Source organism: Oncorhynchus clarkii, unplaced genomic scaffold (genome assembly GCF_045791955.1).
Source record: "Oncorhynchus clarkii lewisi isolate Uvic-CL-2024 unplaced genomic scaffold, UVic_Ocla_1.0 unplaced_contig_799_pilon_pilon, whole genome shotgun sequence".
Taxonomy (NCBI): domain Eukaryota; kingdom Metazoa; phylum Chordata; class Actinopteri; order Salmoniformes; family Salmonidae; genus Oncorhynchus; species Oncorhynchus clarkii.
The window spans coordinates 28,006-53,857 of record NW_027258636.1 but is presented as its reverse complement, the minus strand read 5'-3'; the positions used below and the strand labels follow the sequence as shown (position 1 = coordinate 53,857).

Below are 25,852 nucleotides of genomic sequence, written 5' to 3'. Positions count from 1 at the left end.
CAAAGACACAGTCAGACACGGCCCTCCAAAGACACAGTCAGACACGGCCCTCCAAAGACACAGTCAGACACGGCCCTCCAAAGACACAGTCAGACACGGCCCTCCAAAGACACAGTCAGACATGGCCCTCCAAAGACACAGTCAGACACGGCCCTCCAAAGACACAGTCAGACACGGCCCCCCAAAGACACAGTCAGACACGGCCCTCCAAAGACACAGTCAGACACGGCCCTCCAAAGACACACTCAGACACGCCCCTCCAAAGACACAGTCAGACACGGCCCTCCAAAGACACAGTCAGACACGGCCCTCCAAAGACACAGTCAGACATGGCCCTCCAAAGACACAGTCAGACATGGCCCTCCAAAGACACAGTCAGACACGGCCATCCAAAGACACAGTCAGACACGGCCCTCTAAAGACACAGTCACAGTCAGACACGGCCCTCCAAAGACCCAGTCACAGTCAGACATGGCCCTCCAAAGACCCAGTCACAGTCAGACACGGCTCTCCAAAGACACAGTCACAGTCAGACACGGCCCTCCAAAGACACAGTCAGAGTCAGACACGGCCCTCCAAAGACACAGTCAGACATGGCCCTCCAAAGACACAGTCAGACATGTTCCTCCAAAGACCCAGTCACAGTCAGACATGGCCCTCCAAAGACACAGTCAGACACGGCCCTCCAAAGACACAGTCACAGTCAGACACGGCCCTCCAAAGACCAAGTCAGACATGGCCCTCCAAAGACACAGTCAGACACGGCCCTCCAAAGACACAGTCAGACATGGCCCTCCAAAGACACAGTCAGACACGGCCCTCCAAAGACACAGTCAGACATGGCCCTCCAAAGACACAGTCAGACACGGCCCTCCAAAGACACAGTCACAGTCAGACATGGCCCTCCAAAGACACAGTCAGACATGGCCCTCCAAAGACCCAGTCACAGTCAGACACGGCCCTCCAAAGACACAGTCAGACACGGCCCTCCAAAGACACAGTCACAGTCAGACACGGCCCTCCAAAGACCCAGTCAGACATGGCCCTCCAAAGACACAGTCATACACGGCCCTCCAAAGACACAGTCAGACACGGCCCTCCAAAGACACAGTCAGACATGGCCCTCCAAAGACACAGTCAGACACGGCCCTCCAAAGACACAGTCACAGTCAGACATGGCCCTCCAAAGACACAGTCAGACATGGCCCTCCAAAGACCCAGTCACAGTCAGACATGGCCCTCCAAAGACACAGTCAGACACGGCCCTCCAAAGACACAGTCACAGTCAGACACGGCCCTCCAAAGACACAGTCGGACATGGCCCTCCAAAGACACAGTCAGACATGGCCCTCCAAAGACACAGTCAGACACGGCCCTCCAAAGACCGGAGGTGAACACGGTTCTGAACCAGAATCTGGTGGTGACTCTGGTAACATGCTAGGAAGACAAAGACGCAGTCAGACACGGCCCTCCAAAGACACAGTCAGACATGGCCCTCCAAAGACACAGTCAGACATGGCCCTCCAAAGACACAGTCAGACATGGCCCTCCAAAGACACAGTCAGACATGGCCCTCCAAAGACACAGTCAGACATGGCCCTCCAAAGACCCAGTCAGACATGGCCCTCCAAAGACCCAGTCACAGTCAGACATGGCCCTCCAAAGACACAGTCAGACACGGCCCTCCAAAGACACAGTCACAGTCAGACACGGCCCTCCAAAGACACAGTCAGACATGGCCCTCCAAAGACACAGTCAGACATGGCTCTCCAAAGACACAGTCAGACATGGCCCTCCAAAGACACAGTCAGACATGGCCCTCCAAAGACACAGTCAGACATGGCCCTCCAAAGTCACAGTCAGACACGGCCCTCCAAAGTCACAGTCAGACACGGCCCTCCAAAGACACAGTCAGACATGGCCCTCCAAAGACCCAGTCAGACATGGCCCTCCAAAGACACAGTCAGACATGGCCCTCCAAAGTCACAGTCAGACACGGCCTTCCAAAGACACAGTCAGACATGGCCCTCCAAAGACACAGTCAGACATGGCCCTCCAAAGACACGGTTTCTAGAACTAGCCTTTCTCTCTGCTTACCTAACGTGTCATTGTCTTGACTAGCTAACAACAAAGCCTACAGCTGTAGCTGTTGGTGCCATGGTGGAGAGCTGCTCACATGCAGCAGATACAGTGTAGGGCAGGAACAAAAGCCTGCAGAACCAGTAGGTCTCCAGGAGGATGGTTGACCACCCCAGCTCTAGGATTGTGCCATTGTGTTGTAAAAACTTCTGTGTGTCGTCCATTCCATTTAACACAGCTGCTGTGTTTATGGGTGGTAGAAGGACTAAGAATATGGATGCTTACCAGGTATTAGATGGTCCTGGAAACAGATTTACCCTCAGGTACAATAAAGTAAACATGGATGCTTACAATGTTGGGTCCATGTCGTTGCTGAGGTACTGTTCCAGTATGCTGGTGTCCACCACAGCACTCTCCAGGACCCCACTCATATCCTGGCATCCTGGAAACACACACACTTTTCATTACATTTCACAAGTGCCTCATTCTGGTTCACAGTCTCTCTCTAAATCTTGCTCCCTCTCCCAATCTTGCTCTCTTTATCTCTAAAAATCTCGCTCGCTCCCTCTAAAAATCTCGCTCCCTCCCTCCCTCCCTCCCTCCCTCTAAAAATCTTGCTCCCTCCCTCCCTCCCTCCCTCCCTCTAAAAATCTCGCTCCCTCCCTCCCCCTAAAAATCTCGCTCCCTCCCTCCCCCTCTCTAAATCTCGCTGCCTCCCCCCCTCTCTAAATCTCGCTGCCTCCCCCCCTCTCTAAATCTCGCTGCCTCCCCCCCTCTCTAAATCTCGCTGCCTCCCCCCTCTCTAAATCTCGCTGCCTCCCCCCCTCTCTAAATCTCGCTGCCTCCCTCCCTCTCTAAATCTCGCTGCCTCCCCCCCTCTCTAAATCTCGCTGCCTCCCCCCCTCTCTAAATCTCGCTGCCTCCCTCCCTCTCTAAATCTCGCTGCCTCCCTCCCTCTCTAAATCTCGCTGCCTCCCTCCCTCTCTAAATCTCGCTGCCTCCCTCCCTCTCTAAATCTCGCTGCCTCCCTCCCTCTCTAAATCTCGCTGCCTCCCTCCCTCTCTAAATCTCGCTGCCTCCCCCCCTCTCTAAATCTCGCTGCCTCCCCCCCTCTCTAAATCTCGCTGCCTCCCTCCCTCTCTAAATCTCGCTGCCTCCCTCCCTCTCTAAATCTCGCTGCCTCCCTCCCTCTCTAAATCTCGCTGCCTCCCTCCCTCTCTAAATCTCGCTGCCTCCTCCCCTCTCTAAATCTCGCTGCCTCTCCCCCTCTCTAAATCTCGCTGCCTCTCCCCCTCTCTAAATCTCGCTGCCTCTCCCCCTCTCTAAATCTCGCTGCCTCTCCCCCTCTCTAAATCTCGCTGCCTCTCCCCCTCTCTAAATCTCGCTGCCTCTCCCCCTCTCTAAATCTCGCTGCCTCTCCCCCTCTCTAAATCTCACTGCCTCTCCCCCTCTCTAAATCTCGCTGCCTCCCTCCCTCCCTAAATCTCGCTACCTCCCTCGCCAAATCTCGCTCCCTCTCGACAAATCTCGCTCCCTCTCTCGCCAAATCTCGCTCCCTCTCTCGCCAAATCTCGCTCCCTCTCTCGCCAAATCTCGCTCCCTCTCTCGCCAAATCTCGCTCCCTCTCGCCAAATCTCGCTCCCTCTCTCGCCAAATCTCGCTCCCTCTCTCGCCAAATCTCGCTCCCTCTCTCGCCAAATCTCGCTCCCTCTCTCGCCAAATCTCGCTCCCTCTCTCGCCAAATCTCGCTCCCTCTCTCGCCAAATCTCGCTCCCTCTCTCGCCAAATCTCGCTTCCTCTCTCGCCAAATCTCGCTTCCTCTCTCGCTAATTCTTGCTCCCTCTCTCGCTAAATCTTTCTCTAAATCTTGCTCCTTCCCTCTCTAAATCTCTCTAAATCTTGCTCTCTCTCTCTCTCTCGATCTTGCTCTCTCCCCCCTCTAAATCTCTCCAAATCCTGCTCCCTCTCTCCAAATCTTGCTCCCTCTCTCTCCAAATCTTGCTCCCTCTCTCTCCAAATCTTCCTCCCTCTCTCTCCAAATCTGGCTCCCTCTCGCTAAGTCTTGCTCTCTCTCTCTCGCTAAATCTTGCTCCCTCTCTCGCTAAATCTTGCTCCCTCTCTCTAAATCTTGCTCCCTCTCTCTAAATCTTGCTCCCTCTCTAAATCTTGCTCACTCTCTTCCCCTCTCTTTCTCTCTTAAATCTTTCTCTCTAAATATTGCTCCCTCTCTCTCTCTAGATCTTGCTCTCTCACTCTCCCCTACAGAACATGAATCTGCCAAGGTTATAGGTCACCACGTGAAACTAACCCATCGTTAATATCAGTATGTAACCATTACAGCGTATCAGAGTGTGGTCCATCACCTACAGTCTCGCTGTAGCCTGCCCTATACATGGCTCCCTGTACTGTAGGAGACAGTAGTAATCACTGTTATCAGCCAGGACACAGCTCTCATAGAGGCTCCCTGTACTGTAGGAGACAGTAGTGACCACTGTTATCAGCCAGGACACAGCTCTCATAGAGGCTCCCTGTACTGTAGGAGACAGTAGTAATCACTGTTATCAGCCAGGACACAGCTCTCATAGAGGCTCCCTGTCCTGTAGGAGACACTGTTATCAGCCAGGACACAGCTCTCATAGAGGCTCCCTGTACTGTAGGAGACAGTAGTAATCATTGTTATCAGCCAGGACACAGCTCTCAGAGGCTCCCTGTACTGTAGGAGACAGTAGTAATCACTGTTATCAGCCAGGACACAGCTCTCAGAGGCTCCCTGTACCGTAGGAGACAGTAGTAATCACTGTTCTCAGCCAGGACACAGCTCTCAGAGGCTCCCTGTACTGTAGGAGACAGTAGTAATCACTATCAGCCAGGACACAGCTCTCAGGGGCTCCCTGTACCGTAGGAGACAGTAGTAATCACTGTTATCAGCCAGGACACAGCTCTCATAGAGGCTCCCTGTACTGTAGGAGACAGTAGTGACCACTGTTATCAGCCAGGACACAGCTCTCATAGAGGCTCCCTGTACTGTAGGAGACAGTAGTAATCACTGTTATCAGCCAGGACACAGCTCTCATAGAGGCTCCCTGTACTGTAGGAGACAGTAGTAATCACTGTTATCAGCCAGGACACAGCTCTCATAGAGGCTCCCTGTACCGTAGGAGACAGTAGTAATCACTGTTATCAGCCAGGACACAGCTCTCAGAGGCTCCCTGTACTGTAGGAGACAGTAGTAATCACTATCAGCCAGGACACAGCTCTCAGAGGCTCCCTGTACCGTAGGAGACAGTAGTAATCACTGTTATCAGCCAGGACACAGCTCTCATAGAGGCTCCCTGTACTGTAGGAGACACTGTTATCAGCCAGGACACAGCTCTCATAGAGGCTCCCTGTACTGTAGGAGACAGTAGTAATCACTGTTATCAGCCAGGACACAGCTCTCAGAGGCTCCCTGTACCGTAGGAGACAGTAGTAATCACTGTTATCAGCCAGGACACAGCTCTCATAGAGGCTCCCTGTACTGTAGGAGACAGTAGTAATCACTGCTATCAGCCAGGACACAGCTCTCATAGAGGCTCCCTGTACTGTAGGAGACAGTAGTAATCACTGTTATCAGCCAGGACACAGCTCTCAGAGGCTCCCTGTACCGTAGGAGACAGTAGTAATCACTGCTATCAGCCAGGACACAGCTCTCATAGAGGCTCCCTGTACTGTAGGAGATAGTAGTGCTATCAGCTATCACTGCTATCAGCCAGAAAAGAGGCAGGTCGCTAGAAGAAATGACTGCTCAGTGTGTGCTGTGGTTGATGTCCCAGTCCTGCTGTGTATCTGGGGCGGCAGGGTAGCCTAGTGGTTAGAGCATTGGACTAGTAACCGAAAGGTTGCAAGTTCAAACCCCCGAGCTGACAAGGTACAAATCTGTCGTTCTGCCCCTGAACAGGCAGTTAACCCACTAGGCCGTCATTGAAAATAAGAATTTGTTCTTAACTGACTTGCCTGGTTAAATAAAGGTAAAATAAAAAATATACTGTGTGTACACTCCCCTACGTATTACATTAAGGCAGAAGCTTAGTATCTGGTCCCATATATACACCAAAAGTGAATTTGTCCAAATACTTATGACCCCTTCAAGTACATACCAAATACCAGGAGACATTTTACAGTCACAAACACTCACGCAACAAACAAAGACCTGAACTTAAAAAACATTTTTTAAAGTTTTCCAAGTTCTTTAAAGAATGTCCTACTAGCTTGTCCCTGAGAGTGATGTGTTTGGCCTTGATCTAATTACTGTGTGACTCTGATTGTGGGACAGGTGGCCTTGAGCTGCCCATGACGTCAGAGCTCTGCTGCACCTGTGTAGATACAGGGCTGGGAAGTGTCTCTGGTCTGCTAACTCTATGACCGTATTTCAATTGTCCTAAGCATCTTATCTGTCCTCGTATGCTGTCCATTTTTTAGCCTACAAAACGTGAAATAACTGGCTCCTTTGAACTTTAACTCCAGATATGGAATGTGTGAGTAGGGAAGAGGACCAAGCTTTCGTAGAACTATCAACACAGAACCGGAATCTTTTATTTCAGCTCTTGAAACATGTGACCAACACTTCACATTTATATTTGTTTTCAGTATACATGGTCAGTCACCGGCTTCATTAGGAAATGTGTTGATGATGTTGTACCCACAATAACAATCCGGACATACCCCCAACCAAAAACCCTGGATGAACGGAGATATCCGTACAATGCAGAGAGCCCGTACTGCAGCATTCAATGTCAGCAGTACGGATCCCGATGACTCTGTGGGGCGCAGCGCGGCTAGCATGAACGAGCTCTGCAAATCCATTAGGGACGCAAAAACACAACACAGCCTCAAACTTGAATTGATGTTCCACAACTCAGACTCACAACGCATGTGGCAAGGACCACAGACTGTCACAGACTACAAAAGGCAAATCCAGCTGTGTGGTGCACACCGAAGCTCCCAGCTCAGTTTAACACATTCTGTTCTTACTTCGAGGCAGTCAATAGCCAGACAATCCGGGAAGTCTCTCGCTACTCCAGACAACCAGGGAATTCTCTCGCTACTCCAGACAACCAGGGAAGTCTCTCGCTACTCCAGACAACCAGGGAAGTCTCTCGCTCCTCCAGACAACCAGGGAAGTCTCTCGCTACTCCAGACAACCAGGGAAGTCTCTCGCTCCTCCAGACAACCAGGGAAGTCTCTCGCTACTCCAGACAACCAGGAAGTCTCTCGCTACTCCAGACAACCAGGGAAGTCTCTCGCTCCTCCAGACAACCAGGGAAGTCTCTCGCTCCTCCAGACAACCAGGGAAGTCTCTCGCTCCTCCAGACAACCAGGGAAGTCTCTCGCTCCTCCAGACAACCAGGGAAGTCTCTCGCTCCTCCAGACAACCAGGGAAGTCTCTCGCTCCTCCAGACAACCAGGGAAGTCTCTCGCTCCTCCAGACAACCAGGGAAGTCTCTCGCTCCTCCAGACAACCAGGGAAGTCTCTCGCTCCTCCAGACAACCAGGGAAGTCTCTCGCTCCTCCAGACAACCAGGGAAGTCTCTCGCTCCTCCAGACAACCAGGGAAGTCTCTCGCTCCTCCAGACAACCAGGGAAGTCTCTCGCTACTCCAGACAACCAGGGAAGTCTCTCGCTACTCCAGACAACCAGGGAAGTCTCTCGCTACTCCAGACAACCAGGGAAGTCTCTCGCTACTCCAGACAACCAGGGAAGTCTCTCGCTCCTCCAGACAACCAGGGAAGTCTCTCGCTCCTCCAGACAACCAGGGAAGTCTCTCGCTCCTCCAGACAACCAGGGAAGTCTCTCGCTCCTCCAGACAACCAGGGAAGTCTCTCGCTCCTCCAGACAACCAGGAAGTCTCTCGCTCCTCCAGACAACCAGGAAGTCTCTCGCTGCTCTAGACAACCAGGTGCTTTCACTCTCTGAGGCTGATGTGAGGAAAACTATAAAAAAAAGAGTGAATACTCCCCGTCTTCAGAGTGTGTGCTGACCAGCTAGTCTTCACTGACATCTTCAACCTGTCCCAGGCTGTAGTCCCCACCTGCTTTAAGGAGACCACCATCGTCCCAGTGCCCAATAAAAATAAAGTGGCATGCCCAAATGTCTATCGCCCCGTCGCGCTCACCTCAGTCCTCATGAAGTGCCTGGAGAGGCTGGTCATGGCCCACATCAAGGCCAGCATGTCAGGCCCACTGGACCCACTTACACCTGGAAAGAGGAACACCTGTGACAATGCTGTTCATTGACTACAGTTCAGCATTCAACACTATTGTTCCCTCCAAGTTTGTTACCAAACTCAAAGCCCTGGGTCAGGACACCAAGCTCTGCAACTGGATTCTGGATTTCCTGACGGGCAGACCACAGGCTGTGAGGATTGGCAACAATACTTTCTCCACACTGACTCAACACAAGGCCGCTCCAGGGGTGTGTCCTCAGTCCTCTGCTGTACTTCCTGTTCATCCACCATCCACGACTGTGTAGCTTTGCACCACACCAACTCCATCATCTAGTCTCCATGACGACACCACAGTTGTAGGCCTGATAACCTACCAAGAACAACGAGTCAGCCTATAGGGACAACAACCTCTCCATCAATGTCAGCAACAACAACAAAAAATGAGTTAATTGTTGACTTCAGGAAGCAGAGGAGGGAACACGCCCCGATCCACATCAGCGGGACTGCGGTAGAGAGAGTCACAAGTTTTAAAGTTCCTCGGCATCCACATCACAGAGTACTTATCATGGACAAACACCACCACTCTTGTCAAGAGGGCACAACAGTGTCTCTACTTCCTAAGGCGGCTGAAGAAATTTGTCATGCTAACTACAGTTAGATGAGTTAATAGGTCATGTTGTGAGTTACTACAGTTAGATGAGTTAATAGGTCATGTTGTGAGTTACTACAGTTAGATGAGTTAATAGGTCATGTTGTGAGTTACTACAGTTAGATGAGTTAATAGGTCATGTTGTGAGTTACTACAGTTAGATGAGTTAATAGGTCATGTTGTGAGTTACTACAGTTAGATGAGTTAATAGGTCATGTTGTGAGTTACTACAGTTAGATGAGTTAATCGGTCATGTTGTGAGGTACTACAGTTAGATGAGTTAATAGGTCATGTTGTGAGTTACTACAGTTAGATGAGTTAATAGGTCATGTTGTGAGGTAAAACAGTTAGATGAGTTAATAGGTCATGTTGTGAGGTACTACAGTTAGATGAGTTAATAGGTCATGTTGTGAGTTACTACAGTTAGATGAGTTAATAGGTCATGTTGTGAGTTACTACAGTTAGATGAGTTAATAGGTCATGTTGTGAGTTACTACAGTTAGATGAGTTAATAGGTCATGTTGTGAGGTAAAACAGTTAGATGAGTTAATAGGTCATGTTGTGAGGTACTACAGTTAGATGAGTTAATAGGTCATGTTGTGAGTTACTACAGTTAGATGAGTTAATAGGTCATGTTGTGAGTTACTACAGTTAGATGAGTTAATAGGTCATGTTGTGAGTTACTACAGTTAGATGAGTTAATCGGTCATGTTGTGAGTTACTACAGATCTGTGTGTAGTCGTGGACAGAGCAATTCCCATACTTGGCCGTGATATATTTTTAACCTAATGGGTGATCTTTACACCTGATGGGTGATCTTTACACCTCTGATGGGTGATCTTTACACCTGATGGGTGATCTTTACACCTCTGATGGGTGATCTTTACACCTGATGGGTGATCTTTACACCTCTGATGGGTGATCTTTACACCTGGTGGGTGATCTTTACACCTGGTGGGTGATCATTACATGTAATGGGTGATCATTAGACTGTTTTGAAAAGTTAGAGACATCGAATCAGAGCCTCTCTCCCTCCACCCCCTTCGTTCTCTCTTTCTCTCTCCCCCAGAACCCCCTCGCCACCAACCCCCCCTCTCTCCCCCTCCTCTCTCTCTCTCTCCCTCTCCCCCCTCTCGCTCTTCTCCCACCCTCTCTCTCCCCCCCTCTCTCTCTCCCTTTCCCCCCCTCTCGCTCTTCTCCCACCTTCTCTCCCCCCTCTCCTCCACCCCACCCTCTCCCTCTTCTCCCATCCTCTCTCCCTTTCCCCCTTCTCTTCTTCCCTCTTCTCCCCCCCTCTCTCTCCCTTTCCCCCTTCTCTCTTCTCCACCCCTCTCCTCCACCCCCCCCACCCTCTCCCTCTCCCCCCCCCCTCTCTCTCCCTTTCCCCCTCTCTCTCTTCTCCCCGTCCCTCTCTCACTCTCATATTGATAATTCTGTCCAAACCCTGAGAGCTTTAGCCACTTCATATTTCTGTGAAAAGGCCTTTGACATTAATGTTCTGGGATCAGCTAAGACACCTCAGGAACAACACTACTTCCCCTAAGGATTATGTATTGAAAAACACACACTCATAATTCCATACACACTCACTCACTCACACACCAGAGGAGGCTGGTGGGAGGAGGTTTAGGAGGATGAGCTCATTGTAATGGCTGGAATGGAATTAGTGCAACGGAGTCAAACACGTGGTTTCTATGTGTTTGATACCGTTCCATTTATTCCATCCCAGCCTTTACAATGAGCCCATCCTCCTAAAGTACCTCCTCCCACCAGCTTCCTCTGACTCGCACAACCCTCTCACACACACACACACACACACACACACACACACACACACACACACACACACACACACACACACACACACACACACACACACACACACACACACACACACACACACACACACACACACACACTAGGGAATAGGGTGCTGTTTTGGGACACAACTATAGAATGTCTTACCGTCAAAGAACTGCTGCAGCGCTTCATTCTCTCCCAGAACATCAACGGGCACCGGGAGTCCTCCTGGGGGCTCCATGGTGATCAGCTGCCTGAGATACACAGCTGTTATTGGGGGTGAAACAGTAGGCAAGGCCTAGGCTTGAGCACTGTGTAGGCCTGAGCATGTTCATGAGGAGGTAAACACACAGACTGTACAAAATGGAAGAAACCCCTTCACCAATGCCAACCTATTATTTTTCAGGCTTGCACGGTAGGCTTTGAATGTAACTCCAGACTCTTAGAAAATTGGAGGCTCTGCTACTATTTCTGTCAGGAAAACATACTGGCCGAGCTAAAACTATTTCTGTCAGGTAAACATACTGCCCTAGGTCAAACTATTTCTGTCAGGTAAACATACTGCCCTAGGTCAAACTATTTCTGTCAGGTAAACATACTGGCCAAACTGAAAGTCAACCTGCCATGGAGTAAACTAACTGTCCGTATCCCCTGGTAACAGTTTCATAAAGCTGTTCTACACCTGACATGGAGTAAACTAACTGTCCGTATCCCCTGGTAACAGTTTCATAAAGCTGTTCTACACCTGACATGGAGTAAACTAACTGTCCGTATCCCCTGGTAACAGTTTCATAAAGCTGTTCTACACCTGACATGGAGTAAACTAACTGTCCGTATCCCCTGGTAACAGTTTCATAAAGCTGCTCTACACCTGACATGGAGTAAACTAACTGTCCGTATCCCCTGGTAACAGTTTCATAAAGCTGCTCTACACCTGACATGGAGTAAACTAACTGTCCGTATCCCCTGGTAACAGTTTCATAAAGCTGTTCTACACCTGACATGGAGTAAACTAACTGTCCGTATCCCCTGGTAACAGTTTCATAAAGCTGTTCTACACCTGACATGGAGTAAACTAACTGTCCGTATCCCCTGGTAACAGTTTCATAAAGCTGTTCTACACCTGACATGGAGTAAACTAACTGTCCGTATCCCCTGGTAACAGTTTCATAAAGCTGTTCTACACCTGACATGGAGTAAACTAACTGTCCGTATCCCCTGGTAACAGTTTCATAAAGCTGTTCTACACCTGACATGGAGTAAACTAACTGTCCGTATCCCCTGGTAACAGTTTCATAAAGCTGTTCTACACCTGACATGGAGTAAACTAACTGTCCGTATCCCCTGGTAACAGTTTCATAAAGCTGTTCTACACCTGACATGGAGTAAACTAACTGTCCGTATCCCCTGGTAACAGTTTCATAAAGCTGTTCTTCACCTGACATGGAGTAAACTAACTGTCCGTATCCCCTGGTAACAGTTTCATAAAGCTGTTCTACACCTGACATGGAGTAAACTAACTGTCCGTATCCCCTGGTAACAGTTTCATAAAGCTGTTCTACACCTGACATGGAGTAAACTAACTGTCCGTATCCCCTGGTAACAGTTTCATAAAGCTGTTCTTCACCTAACATGGAGTAAACTAACTGTCCGTATCCCCTGGTAACAGTTTCATAAAGCTGTTCTACACCTGACATGGAGTAAACTAACTGTCCGTATCCCCTGGTAACAGTTTCATAAAGCTGTTCTACACCTGACATGGAGTAAACTAACTGTCCGTATCCCCTGGTAACAGTTTCATAAAGCTGTTCTACACCTGACATGGAGTAAACTAACTGTCCGTATCCCCTGGTAACAGTTTCATAAAGCTGTTCTTCACCTAACATGGAGTAAACTAACTGTCCGTATCCCCTGGTAACAGTTTCATAAAGCTGTTCTTCACCTGACATGGAGTAAACTAACTGTCCGTATCCCCTGGTAACAGTTTCATAAAGCTGTTCTACACCTGACATGGAGTAAACTAACTGTCCGTATCCCCTGGTAACAGTTTCATAAAGCTGTTCTACACCTGACATGGAGTAAACTAACTGTCCGTATCCCCTGGTAACAGTTTCATAAAGCTGCTCTACACCTGACATGGAGTAAACTAACTGTCCGTATCCCCTGGTAACAGTTTCATAAAGCTGTTCTTCACCTGACATGGAGTAAACTAACTGTCCGTATCCCCTGGTAACAGTTTCATAAAGCTGTTCTACACCTGACATGGAGTAAACTAACTGTCCGTATCCCCTGGTAACAGTTTCATAAAGCTGCTCTACACCTGACATGGAGTAAACTAACTGTCCGTATCCCCTGGTAACAGTTTCATAAAGCTGTTCTACACCTGACATGGAGTAAACTAACTGTCCGTATCCCCTGGTAACAGTTTCATAAAGCTGTTCTACACCTGACATGGAGTAAACTAACTGTCCGTATCCCCTGGTAACAGTTTCATAAAGCTGTTCTACACCTGACATGGAGTAAACTAACTGTCCGTATCCCCTGGTAACAGTTTCATAAAGCTGCTCTACACCTGACATGGAGTAAACTAACTGTCCGTATCCCCTGGTAACAGTTTCATAAAGCTGTTCTTCACCTGACATGGAGTAAACTAACTGTCCGTATCCCCTGGTAACAGTTTCATAAAGCTGTTCTACACCTGACATGGAGTAAACTAACTGTCCGTATCCCCTGGTAACAGTTTCATAAAGCTGCTCTACACCTGACATGGAGTAAACTAACTGTCCGTATCCCCTGGTAACAGTTTCATAAAGCTGCTCTACACCTGACATGGAGTAAACTAACTGTCCGTATCCCCTGGTAACAGTTTCATAAAGCTGTTCTTCACCTGACATGGAGTAAACTAACTGTCCGTATCCCCTGGTAACAGTTTCATAAAGCTGCTCTACACCTGACATGGAGTAAACTAACTGTCCGTATCCCCTGGTAACAGTTTCATAAAGCTGTTCTACACCTGACATGGAGTAAACTAACTGTCCGTATCCCCTGGTAACAGTTTCATAAAGCTGCTCTTCACCTGACATGGAGTAAACTAACTGTCCGTATCCCCTGGTAACAGTTTCATAAAGCTGTTCTTCACCTGACATGGAGTAAACTAACTGTCCGTATCCCCTGGTAACAGTTTCATAAAGCTGTTCTACACCTGACATGGAGTAAACTAACTGTCCGTATCCCCTGGTAACAGTTTCATAAAGCTGTTCTACACCTGACATGGAGTAAACTAACTGTCCGTATCCCCTGGTAACAGTTTCATAAAGCTGCTCTACACCTGACATGGAGTAAACTAACTGTCCGTATCCCCTGGTAACAGTTTCATAAAGCTGCTCTACACCTGACATGGAGTAAACTAACTGTCCGTATCCCCTGGTAACAGTTTCATAAAGCTGTTCTACACCTGACATGGAGTAAACTAACTGTCCGTATCCCCTGGTAACAGTTTCATAAAGCTGCTCTACACCTGACATGGAGTAAACTAACTGTCCGTATCCCCTGGTAACAGTTTCATAAAGCTGTTCTACACCTGACATGGAGTAAACTAACTGTCCGTATCCCCTGGTAACAGTTTCATAAAGCTGTTCTACACCTGACATGGAGTAAACTAACTGTCCGTATCCCCTGGTAACAGTTTCATAAAGCTGCTCTACACCTGACATGGAGTAAACTAACTGTCCGTATCCCCTGGTAACAGTTTCATAAAGCTGCTCTACACCTGACATGGAGTAAACTAACTGTCCGTATCCCCTGGTAACAGTTTCATAAAGCTGTTCTACACCTGACATGGAGTAAACTAACTGTCCGTATCCCCTGGTAACAGTTTCATAAAGCTGTTCTTCACCTGACATGGAGTAAACTAACTGTCCGTATCCCCTGGTAACAGTTTCATAAAGCTGTTCTTCACCTGACATGGAGTAAACTAACTGTCCGTATCCCCTGGTAACAGTTTCATAAAGCTGCTCTACACCTGACATGGAGTAAACTAACTGTCCGTATCCCCTGGTAACAGTTTCATAAAGCTGTTCTACACCTGACATGGAGTAAACTAACTGTCCGTATCCCCTGGTAACAGTTTCATAAAGCTGTTCTACACCTGACATGGAGTAAACTAACTGTCCGTATCCCCTGGTAACAGTTTCATAAAGCTGCTCTACACCTGACATGGAGTAAACTAACTGTCCGTATCCCCTGGTAACAGTTTCATAAAGCTGTTCTTCACCTGACATGGAGTAAACTAACTGTCCGTATCCCCTGGTAACAGTTTCATAAAGCTGTTCTACACCTGACATGGAGTAAACTAACTGTCCGTATCCCCTGGTAACAGTTTCATAAAGCTGCTCTACACCTGACATGGAGTAAACTAACTGTCCGTATCCCCTGGTAACAGTTTCATAAAGCTGTTCTACACCTGACATGGAGTAAACTAACTGTCCGTATCCCCTGGTAACAGTTTCATAAAGCTGTTCTTCACCTGACATGGAGTAAACTAACTGTCCGTATCCCCTGGTAACAGTTTCATAAAGCTGTTCTACACCTGACATGGAGTAAACTAACTGTCCGTATCCCCTGGTAACAGTTTCATAAAGCTGTTCTACACCTGACATGGAGTAAACTAACTGTCCGTATCCCCTGGTAACAGTTTCATAAAGCTGCTCTACACCTGACATGGAGTAAACTAACTGTCCGTATCCCCTGGTAACAGTTTCATAAAGCTGTTCTACACCTGACATGGAGTAAACTAACTGTCCGTATCCCCTGGTAACAGTTTCATAAAGCTGTTCTTCACCTGACATGGAGTAAACTAACTGTCCGTATCCCCTGGTAACAGTTTCATAAAGCTGTTCTACACCTGACATGGAGTAAACTAACTGTCCGTATCCCCTGGTAACAGTTTCATAAAGCTGTTCTACACCTGACATGGAGTAAACTAACTGTCCGTATCCCCTGGTAACAGTTTCATAAAGCTGTTCTACACCTGACATGGAGTAAACTAACTGTCCGTATCCCCTGGTAACAGTTTCATAAAGCTGTTCTTCACCTGACATGGAGTAAACTAACTGTCCGTATCCCCTGGTAACAGTTTCATAAAGCTGTTCTACACCTGACATGGAGTAAACTAACTGTCCGTATCCCCTGGTAACAGTTTCATAAAGCTGTTCTACACCTGACATGGAGTAAACTAACTGTCCGTATCCCCTGGTAACAGTTTCATAAAGCTGTTCTTCACCTAACATGGAGTAAACTAACTGTCCGTATCCCCTGGTAACAGTTTCATAAAGCTGTTCTACACCTGACATGGAGTAAACTAACTGTCCGTATCCCCTGGTAACAGTTTCATAAAGCTGTTCTACACCTGACATGGAGTAAACTAACTGTCCGTATCCCCTGGTAACAGTTTCATAAAGCTGTTCTACACCTGACATGGAGTAAACTAACTGTCCGTATCCCCTGGTAACAGTTTCATAAAGCTGTTCTTCACCTAACATGGAGTAAACTAACTGTCCGTATCCCCTGGTAACAGTTTCATAAAGCTGTTCTTCACCTGACATGGAGTAAACTAACTGTCCGTATCCCCTGGTAACAGTTTCATAAAGCTGTTCTACACCTGACATGGAGTAAACTAACTGTCCGTATCCCCTGGTAACAGTTTCATAAAGCTGTTCTACACCTGACATGGAGTAAACTAACTGTCCGTATCCCCTGGTAACAGTTTCATAAAGCTGCTCTACACCTGACATGGAGTAAACTAACTGTCCGTATCCCCTGGTAACAGTTTCATAAAGCTGTTCTTCACCTGACATGGAGTAAACTAACTGTCCGTATCCCCTGGTAACAGTTTCATAAAGCTGCTCTACACCTGACATGGAGTAAACTAACTGTCCGTATCCCCTGGTAACAGTTTCATAAAGCTGTTCTACACCTGACATGGAGTAAACTAACTGTCCGTATCCCCTGGTAACAGTTTCATAAAGCTGCTCTACACCTGACATGGAGTAAACTAACTGTCCGTATCCCCTGGTAACAGTTTCATAAAGCTGCTCTACACCTGACATGGAGTAAACTAACTGTCCGTATCCCCTGGTAACAGTTTCATAAAGCTGTTCTTCACCTGACATGGAGTAAACTAACTGTCCGTATCCCCTGGTAACAGTTTCATAAAGCTGCTCTACACCTGACATGGAGTAAACTAACTGTCCGTATCCCCTGGTAACAGTTTCATAAAGCTGTTCTTCACCTGACATGGAGTAAACTAACTGTCCGTATCCCCTGGTAACAGTTTCATAAAGCTGTTCTACACCTGACATGGAGTAAACTAACTGTCCGTATCCCCTGGTAACAGTTTCATAAAGCTGTTCTTCACCTGACATGGAGTAAACTAACTGTCCGTATCCCCTGGTAACAGTTTCATAAAGCTGCTCTACACCTGACATGGAGTAAACTAACTGTCCGTATCCCCTGGTAACAGTTTCATAAAGCTGCTCTACACCTGACATGGAGTAAACTAACTGTCCGTATCCCCTGGTAACAGTTTCATAAAGCTGTTCTACACCTGACATGGAGTAAACTAACTGTCCGTATCCCCTGGTAACAGTTTCATAAAGCTGCTCTACACCTGACATGGAGTAAACTAACTGTCCGTATCCCCTGGTAACAGTTTCATAAAGCTGTTCTACACCTGACATGGAGTAAACTAACTGTCCGTATCCCCTGGTAACAGTTTCATAAAGCTGTTCTACACCTGACATGGAGTAAACTAACTGTCCGTATCCCCTGGTAACAGTCTCATAAAGCTGCTCTACACCTGACATGGAGTAAACTAACTGTCCGTATCCCCTGGTAACAGTTTCATAAAGCTGCTCTACACCTGACATGGAGTAAACTAACTGTCCGTATCCCCTGGTAACAGTTTCATAAAGCTGTTCTACACCTGACATGGAGTAAACTAACTGTCCGTATCCCCTGGTAACAGTTTCATAAAGCTGTTCTTCACCTGACATGGAGTAAACTAACTGTCCGTATCCCCTGGTAACAGTTTCATAAAGCTGTTCTTCACCTGACATGGAGTAAACTAACTGTCCGTATCCCCTGGTAACAGTTTCATAAAGCTGCTCTACACCTGACATGGAGTAAACTAACTGTCCGTATCCCCTGGTAACAGTTTCATAAAGCTGTTCTACACCTGACATGGAGTAAACTAACTGTCCGTATCCCCTGGTAACAGTTTCATAAAGCTGTTCTACACCTGACATGGAGTAAACTAACTGTCCGTATCCCCTGGTAACAGTTTCATAAAGCTGCTCTACACCTGACATGGAGTAAACTAACTGTCCGTATCCCCTGGTAACAGTTTCATAAAGCTGTTCTACACCTGACATGGAGTAAACTAACTGTCCGTATCCCCTGGTAACAGTTTCATAAAGCTGCTCTACACCTGACATGGAGTAAACTAACTGTCCGTATCCCCTGGTAACAGTTTCATAAAGCTGTTCTACACCTGACATGGAGTAAACTAACTGTCCGTATCCCCTGGTAACAGTTTCATAAAGCTGTTCTTCACCTGACATGGAGTAAACTAACTGTCCGTATCCCCTGGTAACAGTTTCATAAAGCTGTTCTACACCTGACATGGAGTAAACTAACTGTCCGTATCCCCTGGTAACAGTTTCATAAAGCTGTTCTACACCTGACATGGAGTAAACTAACTGTCCGTATCCCCTGGTAACAGTTTCATAAAGCTGTTCTACACCTGACATGGAGTAAACTAACTGTCCGTATCCCCTGGTAACAGTTTCATAAAGCTGCTCTACACCTGACATGGAGTAAACTAACTGTCCGTATCCCCTGGTAACAGTTTCATAAAGCTGTTCTACACCTGACATGGAGTAAACTAACTGTCCGTATCCCCTGGTAACAGTTTCATAAAGCTGTTCTTCACCTGACATGGAGTAAACTAACTGTCCGTATCCCCTGGTAACAGTTTCATAAAGCTGTTCTACACCTGACATGGAGTAAACTAACTGTCCGTATCCCCTGGTAACAGTTTCATAAAGCTGTTCTACACCTGACATGGAGTAAACTAACTGTCCGTATCCCCTGGTAACAGTTTCATAAAGCTGCTCTACACCTGACATGGAGTAAACTAACTGTCCGTATCCCCTGGTAACAGTTTCATAAAGCTGCTCTACACCTGACATGGAGTAAACTAACTGTCCGTATCCCCTGGTAACAGTTTCATAAAGCTGCTCTACACCTGACATGGAGTAAACTAACTGTCCGTATCCCCTGGTAACAGTTTCATAAAGCTGTTCTACACCTGACATGGAGTAAACTAACTGTCCGTATCCCCTGGTAACAGTTTCATAAAGCTGCTCTACACCTGACATGGAGTAAACTAACTGTCCGTATCCCCTGGTAACAGTTTCATAAAGCTGTTCTACACCTGACATGGAGTAAACTAACTGTCCGTATCCCCTGGTAACAGTTTCATAAAGCTGTTCTTCACCTGACATGGAGTAAACTAACTGTCCGTATCCCCTGGTAACAGTTTCATAAAGCTGTTCTACACCTGACATGGAGTAAACTAACTGTCCGTATCCCCTGGTAACAGTTTCATAAAGCTGTTCTACACCTGACATGGAGTAAACTAACTGTCCGTATCCCCTGGTAACAGTTTCATAAAGCTGCTCTACACCTGACATGGAGTAAACTAACTGTCCGTATCTCCTGGTAACAGTTTCATAAAGCTGTTCTTCACCTGACATGGAGTAAACTAACTGTCCGTATCCCCTGGTAACAGTTTCATAAAGCTGTTCTACACCTGACATGGAGTAAACTAACTGTCCGTATCCCCTGGTAACAGTTTCATAAAGCTGTTCTACACCTGACATGGAGTAAACTAACTGTCCGTATCCCCTGGTAACAGTTTCATAAAGCTGCTCTACACCTGACATGGAGTAAACTAACTGTCCGTATCCCCTGGTAACAGTTTCATAAAGCTGCTCTACACCTGACATGGAGTAAACTAACTGTCCGTATCCCCTGGTAACAGTTTCATAAAGCTGCTCTACACCTGACATGGAGTAAACTAACTGTCCGTATCCCCTGGTAACAGTTTCATAAAGCTGTTCTACACCTGACATGGAGTAAACTAACTGTCCGTATCCCCTGGTAACAGTTTCATAAAGCTGCTCTACACCTGACACGGAGTAAATGATGTGTAAACTGGGAAGACGACTTCTGTATTTGGACTCCAGGTGTTCAGGAGTAAGAAACGTCTAGACAGGTCTGACTGGTTTGTGCTTCATAACAAGAGTCCGTCTTCCTGCACTTCACTTTGTGTTACTCTTCCAGGAAGAGCCTTTCTCTATTGAGCAAACGGTCCATCTGTCTTCCTGCTCTTCCAGGAAGAGCCTTTCTCTATTGAGCAAACGGTCCATCTGTCTTCCTGCTCTTCCAGGAAGAGCCTTTCTCTATTGAGCAAACGGTCCATCAGTCTTCCTGCTCTTCACTTTGTGTTACTCTTCCAGGAAGGCCTTTCTCAATTGACCAAACGGTCCATCTGTCTTCCTGCTCTTCCAGGAAGAGCCTTTCTCTATTGACCAAACGGTCCATCTGTCTTCCGTTGGCCTCAGTGTTTTTCACTGGGAATCAGTTCAACTGTAGTAGTCTCTCTCTCTCTCAGCAAGCAGCCGACGCACTCAAGCTTTACTAAAGAAAACCACTGACTCGTCACGCTTCATAACGTTCCTGACTGCGGTTATGTCGTTATATATGGAGTGTAATAATAATTAATAATAAGTTTTGCCTGCTTGCTGATCGGGGTTGTGGGTGTGTGTACTATACTGTACATTATAGCTAATCCATGATTAATCATCATCATCATCATTACTATTGTCTCTAGTCTCTCTCAGCTCATTTAGGGAATGTGTAATTGCTTTGGCTGGTCTGTTACCAGGGGATACGGACAGTTAGTCTCTCTCAGCTCGGCTCATTTAGGGAATGTGTAATTGCTTTACACACGAGAGGCTTTCTGTAATAATATACACGATGCTTCCCAAATGGCACCCTGTTCCCTTTGTAGTACACAGCTTTAGACCAGGGCCCATAGGGACTATTTTGGGAATAGTCTGTCATTTGGGACAAAGATACAGTGACTGCTGTGAATAACGAGGCTATTTTCTCCTAGATATTGACTTTAGAACATTGTCAGTTTTGTTCTATGAATTTATGACACACTAAAGTCAGCCGATACATTATGACAAACGGTCAGCCTTATGATAATGAAGAAGGATGTTCAAAATGATTTGGTAAAAAAAACATCTCAGTCAGTCCCAGATAAAGATCTGGATGCTTATGTACCACTAACAATTCAAGTGGCCTTTTAAAAAGACAAAACAAAAAAAACAGGAAATATAAATGTTAAAGATTTACAAACACAGAGCTTTGACTAAAATATCCTGAACAAAGCTGAGAGACAGTAATCAAATGGGAGTGTTGTAAATACTAAAAACCATTACCTTCCTTCTAACAGTCAGTAGACAGTAGTCAAATGGGAGTGTTGTAAATACTAAAAACCATTAGCTTCCTTCTAACAGTCAGTAGAGATGGAAAACCATTAGCTTCCTTCTAACAGTCAGTAGAGAAGAGAAACCATTAGCTTCCTTCTAACAGTCAGTAGAGATGGAAAACCATTAGCTTCCTTCTAACAGTCAGTAGACAGTAGTCAAATGAGAGTGTTGTAAATACTAAAAACCATTAGCTTCCTTCCTACAGTCATTAGAGACGGAAAACCATTAGCTTCCTTCTAACAGTCAGTAGAGATGGAAAACCATTAGCTTCCTTCTAACAGTCAGTAGAGACGGAAAACAATTAGCTTCCTTCTAACAGTCAGTAGAGACGGAAAACCATTAGCTTCCTTCTAACAGTCAGTAGAGACGGAAAACCATTAGCTTCCTTCTAACAGTCAGTAGAGAAGAGAAACCATTAGCTTCCTTCTAACAGTCAGTAGAGAAGAGAAACCATTAGCTTCCTTCTAACAGTCAGTAGAGAAGAGAAACCATTAGCTTCCTTCTAACAGTCAGTAGAGAAGGGAAACCATTAGCTTCCTTCTAACAGTCAGTAGAGATGGAAAACCATTAGCTTCCTTCTAACAGTCAGTAGAGATGGAAAACCATTAGCTTCCTTCTAACAGTCAGTAGAGACGGACAACCATTAGCTTCCTTCTAACTGTCAGTAGAGACGGAAAACCATTAGCTTCCTTCTAACAGTCAGTAGAGACGGAAAACCATTAGCTTCCTTCTAACAGTCAGTAGAGATGGAAAACCATTAGCTTCCTTCTAACAGTCAGTAGACAGTAGTCAAATGGGAGTGTTGTAAATACTAAAAACCATTAGCTTCCTTCTAACAGTCAGTAGAGAAGAGAAACCATTAGCTTCCTTCTAACAGTCAGTAGAGAAGAGAAACCATTAGCTTCCTTCTAACAGTCAGTAGAGAAGGGAAACCATTAGCGTCCTTCTAACAGTCAGTAGAGACGGAAAACCATTAGCTTCCTTCTAACAGTCAGTAGAGACGGAAAACCATTAGCTTCCTTCTAACAGTCAGTAGAGATGGAAAACCATTAGCTTCCTTCTAACAGTCAGTAGAGACGGACAACCATTAGCTTCCTTCTAACTGTCAGTAGAGACGGACAGCCATTAGCTTCCTTCTAACAGTCAGTAGAGATGGAAAACCATTAGCTTCCTTCTAACAGTCAGTAGAGACGGAAAACCATTAGCTTCCTTCTAACAGTCAGTAGAGACGGAAAACCATTAGCTTCCTTCTAACAGTCAGTAGAGATGGAAAACCATTAGCTTCCTTCTAACAGTCAGTAGACAGTAGTCAAATGGGAGTGTTGTAAATACTAAAAACCATTAGCTTCCTTCTAACAGTCAGTAGACAGTAGTCAAATGGGAGTGTTGTAAATACTAAAAACCATTAGCTTCCTTCCTACAGTCATTAGAGACGGAAAACCATTAGCTTCCTTCTAACAGTCAGTAGAGATGGAAAACCATTAGCTTCCTTCTAACAGTCAGTAGAGACGGAAAACCATTAGCTTCCTTCTAACAGTCAGTAGAGACGGAAAACCATTAGCTTCCTTCTAACAGTCAGTAGAGACGGAAAACCATTAGCTTCCTTCTAACAGTCAGTAGAGACGGAAAACCATTAGCTTCCTTCTAACAGTCAGTAGAGAAGAGAAACCATTAGCTTCCTTCTAACAGTCAGTAGAGAAGAGAAACGATTAGCTTCCTTCTAACAGTCAGTAGAGAAGAGAAACCATTAGCTTCCTTCTAACAGTCAGTAGAGAAGGGAAACCATTAGCTTCCTTCTAACAGTCAGTAGAGACGGAAAACCATTAGCTTCCTTCTAACAGTCAGTAGAGATGGAAAACCATTAGCTTCCTTCTAACAGTCAGTAGAGATGGAAAACCATTAGCTTCCTTCTAACAGTCAGTAGAGACGGACAACCATTAGCTTCCTTCTAACTGTCAGTAGAGACGGAAAACCATTAGCTTCCTTCTAACAGTCAGAAGAGATGGAAAACCATTAGCTTCCTTCTAACAGTCAGTAGACAGTAGTCAAATGGGAGTGTTGTAAATACTAAAAACCATTAGCTTCCTTCTAACAGTCAGTAGAGAAGAGAAACCATTAGCTTCCTTCTAACAGTCAGTAGAGAAGAGAAACCATTAGCTTCCTTCTAACAGTCAGTAGAGAAGGGAAACCATTAGCTTCCTTCTAACAGTCAGTAGAGACGGAAAACCATTAGCTTCCTTCTAACAGTCAGTAGAGACGGAAAACCATTAGCTTCCTTCTAACAGTCAGTAGAGATGGAAAACCATTAGCTTCCTTCTAACAGTCAGTAGACAGTAGTCAAATGGGAGTGTTGTAAATACTAAAAACCATTAGCTTCCTTCTAACAGTCAGTAGACAGTAGTCAAATGGGAGTGTTGTAAATACTAAAAACCATTAGCTTCCTTCTAACAGTCAGTAGAGACGGAAAACCATTAGCTTCCTTCTAACAGTCAGTAGAGATGGAAAACCATTAGCTTCCTTCTAACAGTCAGTAGAGACGGACAACCATTAGCTTCCTTCTAACTGTCAGTAGAGACGGGCAGCCATTAGCTTCCTTCTAACAGTCAGTAGAGATGGAAAACCATTAGCTTCCTTCTAACAGTCAGTAGAGACGGAAAACCATTAGCTTCCTTCTAACAGTCAGTAGAGATGGAAAACCATTAGCTTCCTTCTAACAGTCAGTAGACAGTAGTCAAATGGGAGTGTTGTAAATACTAAAAACCATTAGCTTCCTTCTAACAGTCAGTAGACAGTAGTCAAATGGGAGTGTTGTAAATACTAAAAACCATTAGCTTCCTTCTAACAGTCAGTAGACAGTAGTCAAATGGGAGTGTTGTAAATACTAAAAACCATTAGCTTCCTTCTAACAGTCAGTAGAGATGGAAAACCATTAGCTTCCTTCTAACAGTCAGTAGAGAAGAGAAACCATTAGCTTCCTTCTAACAGTCAGTAGAGATGGAAAACCATTAGCTTCCTTCTAACAGTCAGTAGACAGTAGTCAAATGGGAGTGTTTTAAATACTAAAAACCATTAGCTTCCTTCTAACAGTCAGTAGAGACGGAAAACAATTAGCTTCCTTCTAACAGTCAGTAGAGACGGAAAACAATTAGCTTCCTTCTAACAGTCAGTAGAGAAGAGAAACCATTAGCTTCCTTCTAACAGTCAGTAGAGAAGAGAAACCATTAGCTTCCTTCTAACAGTCAGTAGAGAAGAGAAACCATTAGCTTCCTTCTAACAGTCAGTAGAGAAGGGAAACCATTAGCTTCCTTCTAACAGTCAGTAGAGACGGAAAACCATTAGCTTCCTTCTAACAGTCAGTAGAGACGGAAAACAATTAGCTTCCTTCTTACAGTCAGTAGAGACGGAAAACCATTAGCTTCCTTCTAACAGTCAGTAGAGATGGAAAACCATTAGCTTCCTTCTAACTGTCAGTAGAGACGGAAAACCATTAGCTTCCTTCTAACAGTCAGTAGAGACGGAAAACCATTAGCTTCCTTCTAACTGTCAGTAGAGACGGAAAACCATTAGCTTCCTTCTTACAGTCAGTAGAGACGGAAAACCATCAGCTTCCTTCTTACAGTCAGTAGAGACGGAAAACCATTAGCTTCCTTCTAACTGTCAGTAGAGACGGAAAACCATTAGCTTCCTTCTAACTGTCAGTAGAGACGGAAAACCATTAGCTTCCTTCTAACAGTCAGTAGAGACGGAAAACCATTAGCTTCCTTCTAACAGTCAGTAGAGATGGAAAACCATTAGCTTCCATCTAGACTGTTAGAAGGAAGCTAATGGTTTTCCGTCTCTACTGACTGTTAGAAGGAAGCTAATGGTTTTCCGTCTCTACTGACAGTTAGAAGGAAGCTAATGGTTTCTTTTCTCTACTGACTGTTAGAAGGAAGCTAATGGTTTTCCGTCTCTACTGACTGTTAGAAGGAAGCTAATGGTTTCCCGTCTCTACTGACTGTTAGAAGGAAGCTAATGGTTTCCCGTCTCTACTGACTGTTAGAAGGAAGCTAATGGTTTTCCGTCTCCACTGACTGTTAGAAGGAAGCTAATGGTTTTCCGTCTCTACAGTCAGTAGAGAAAGGAAAGGCTGAATGTGAACCTTACCGTTTCTCCAAAATGGAGTCCTGGCTGGTAGTTCCGTTGACAACCTTCTCTCCGACTTCAGTTTACGTCTCTCAGGTACAATCCATTTGGCAAACAGTATCCATTAAATCCTCAGAGCCCAGTTACTCCACGTTTGTTCACCCACGCAGGTAGTTGTTTCGGTAGATTTAGGCCCTTTGGTGTTGACAATAATATTCCCAGAATTGTGTATGCAAAATAATGTATGTCACAGGTGTCTCTCCTGTGTACTTTGTTCTCTGGTCTGAAAGGTAAAACCCATTCACATACCCTGCGCAGGCGTTCTGCCTGTGTGTGCCAGGTGTCCTTGCCCTGGACCATAAAGCAGGTATTCAT

The 25,852-nt window shown here is 45.9% G+C and overlaps 1 protein-coding gene across 1 annotated transcript in view; it reads right to left on the bottom strand.

Moving 5' to 3' along the window:
* The window catches only part of LOC139397799 (myelin regulatory factor-like), a gene marked incomplete at its 3' end in the record, with an annotated part of 32,017 nt that extends 6,471 nt beyond the window's left edge, over positions 1–25,546 (bottom strand). Inside the window, exons 1-3 of the mRNA XM_071144227.1 lie at positions 25,499–25,546; positions 10,896–10,984; positions 2,431–2,521 (exon numbers count right to left, since the gene is read on the bottom strand). Coding sequence (XP_071000328.1) covers positions 2,431–2,521; positions 10,896–10,971 — 167 coding nt within the window. The remainder of the gene's footprint in view (positions 1–2,430; positions 2,522–10,895; positions 10,985–25,498) is intronic.
* Positions 25,547–25,852: the final 306 nt, after the last annotated feature.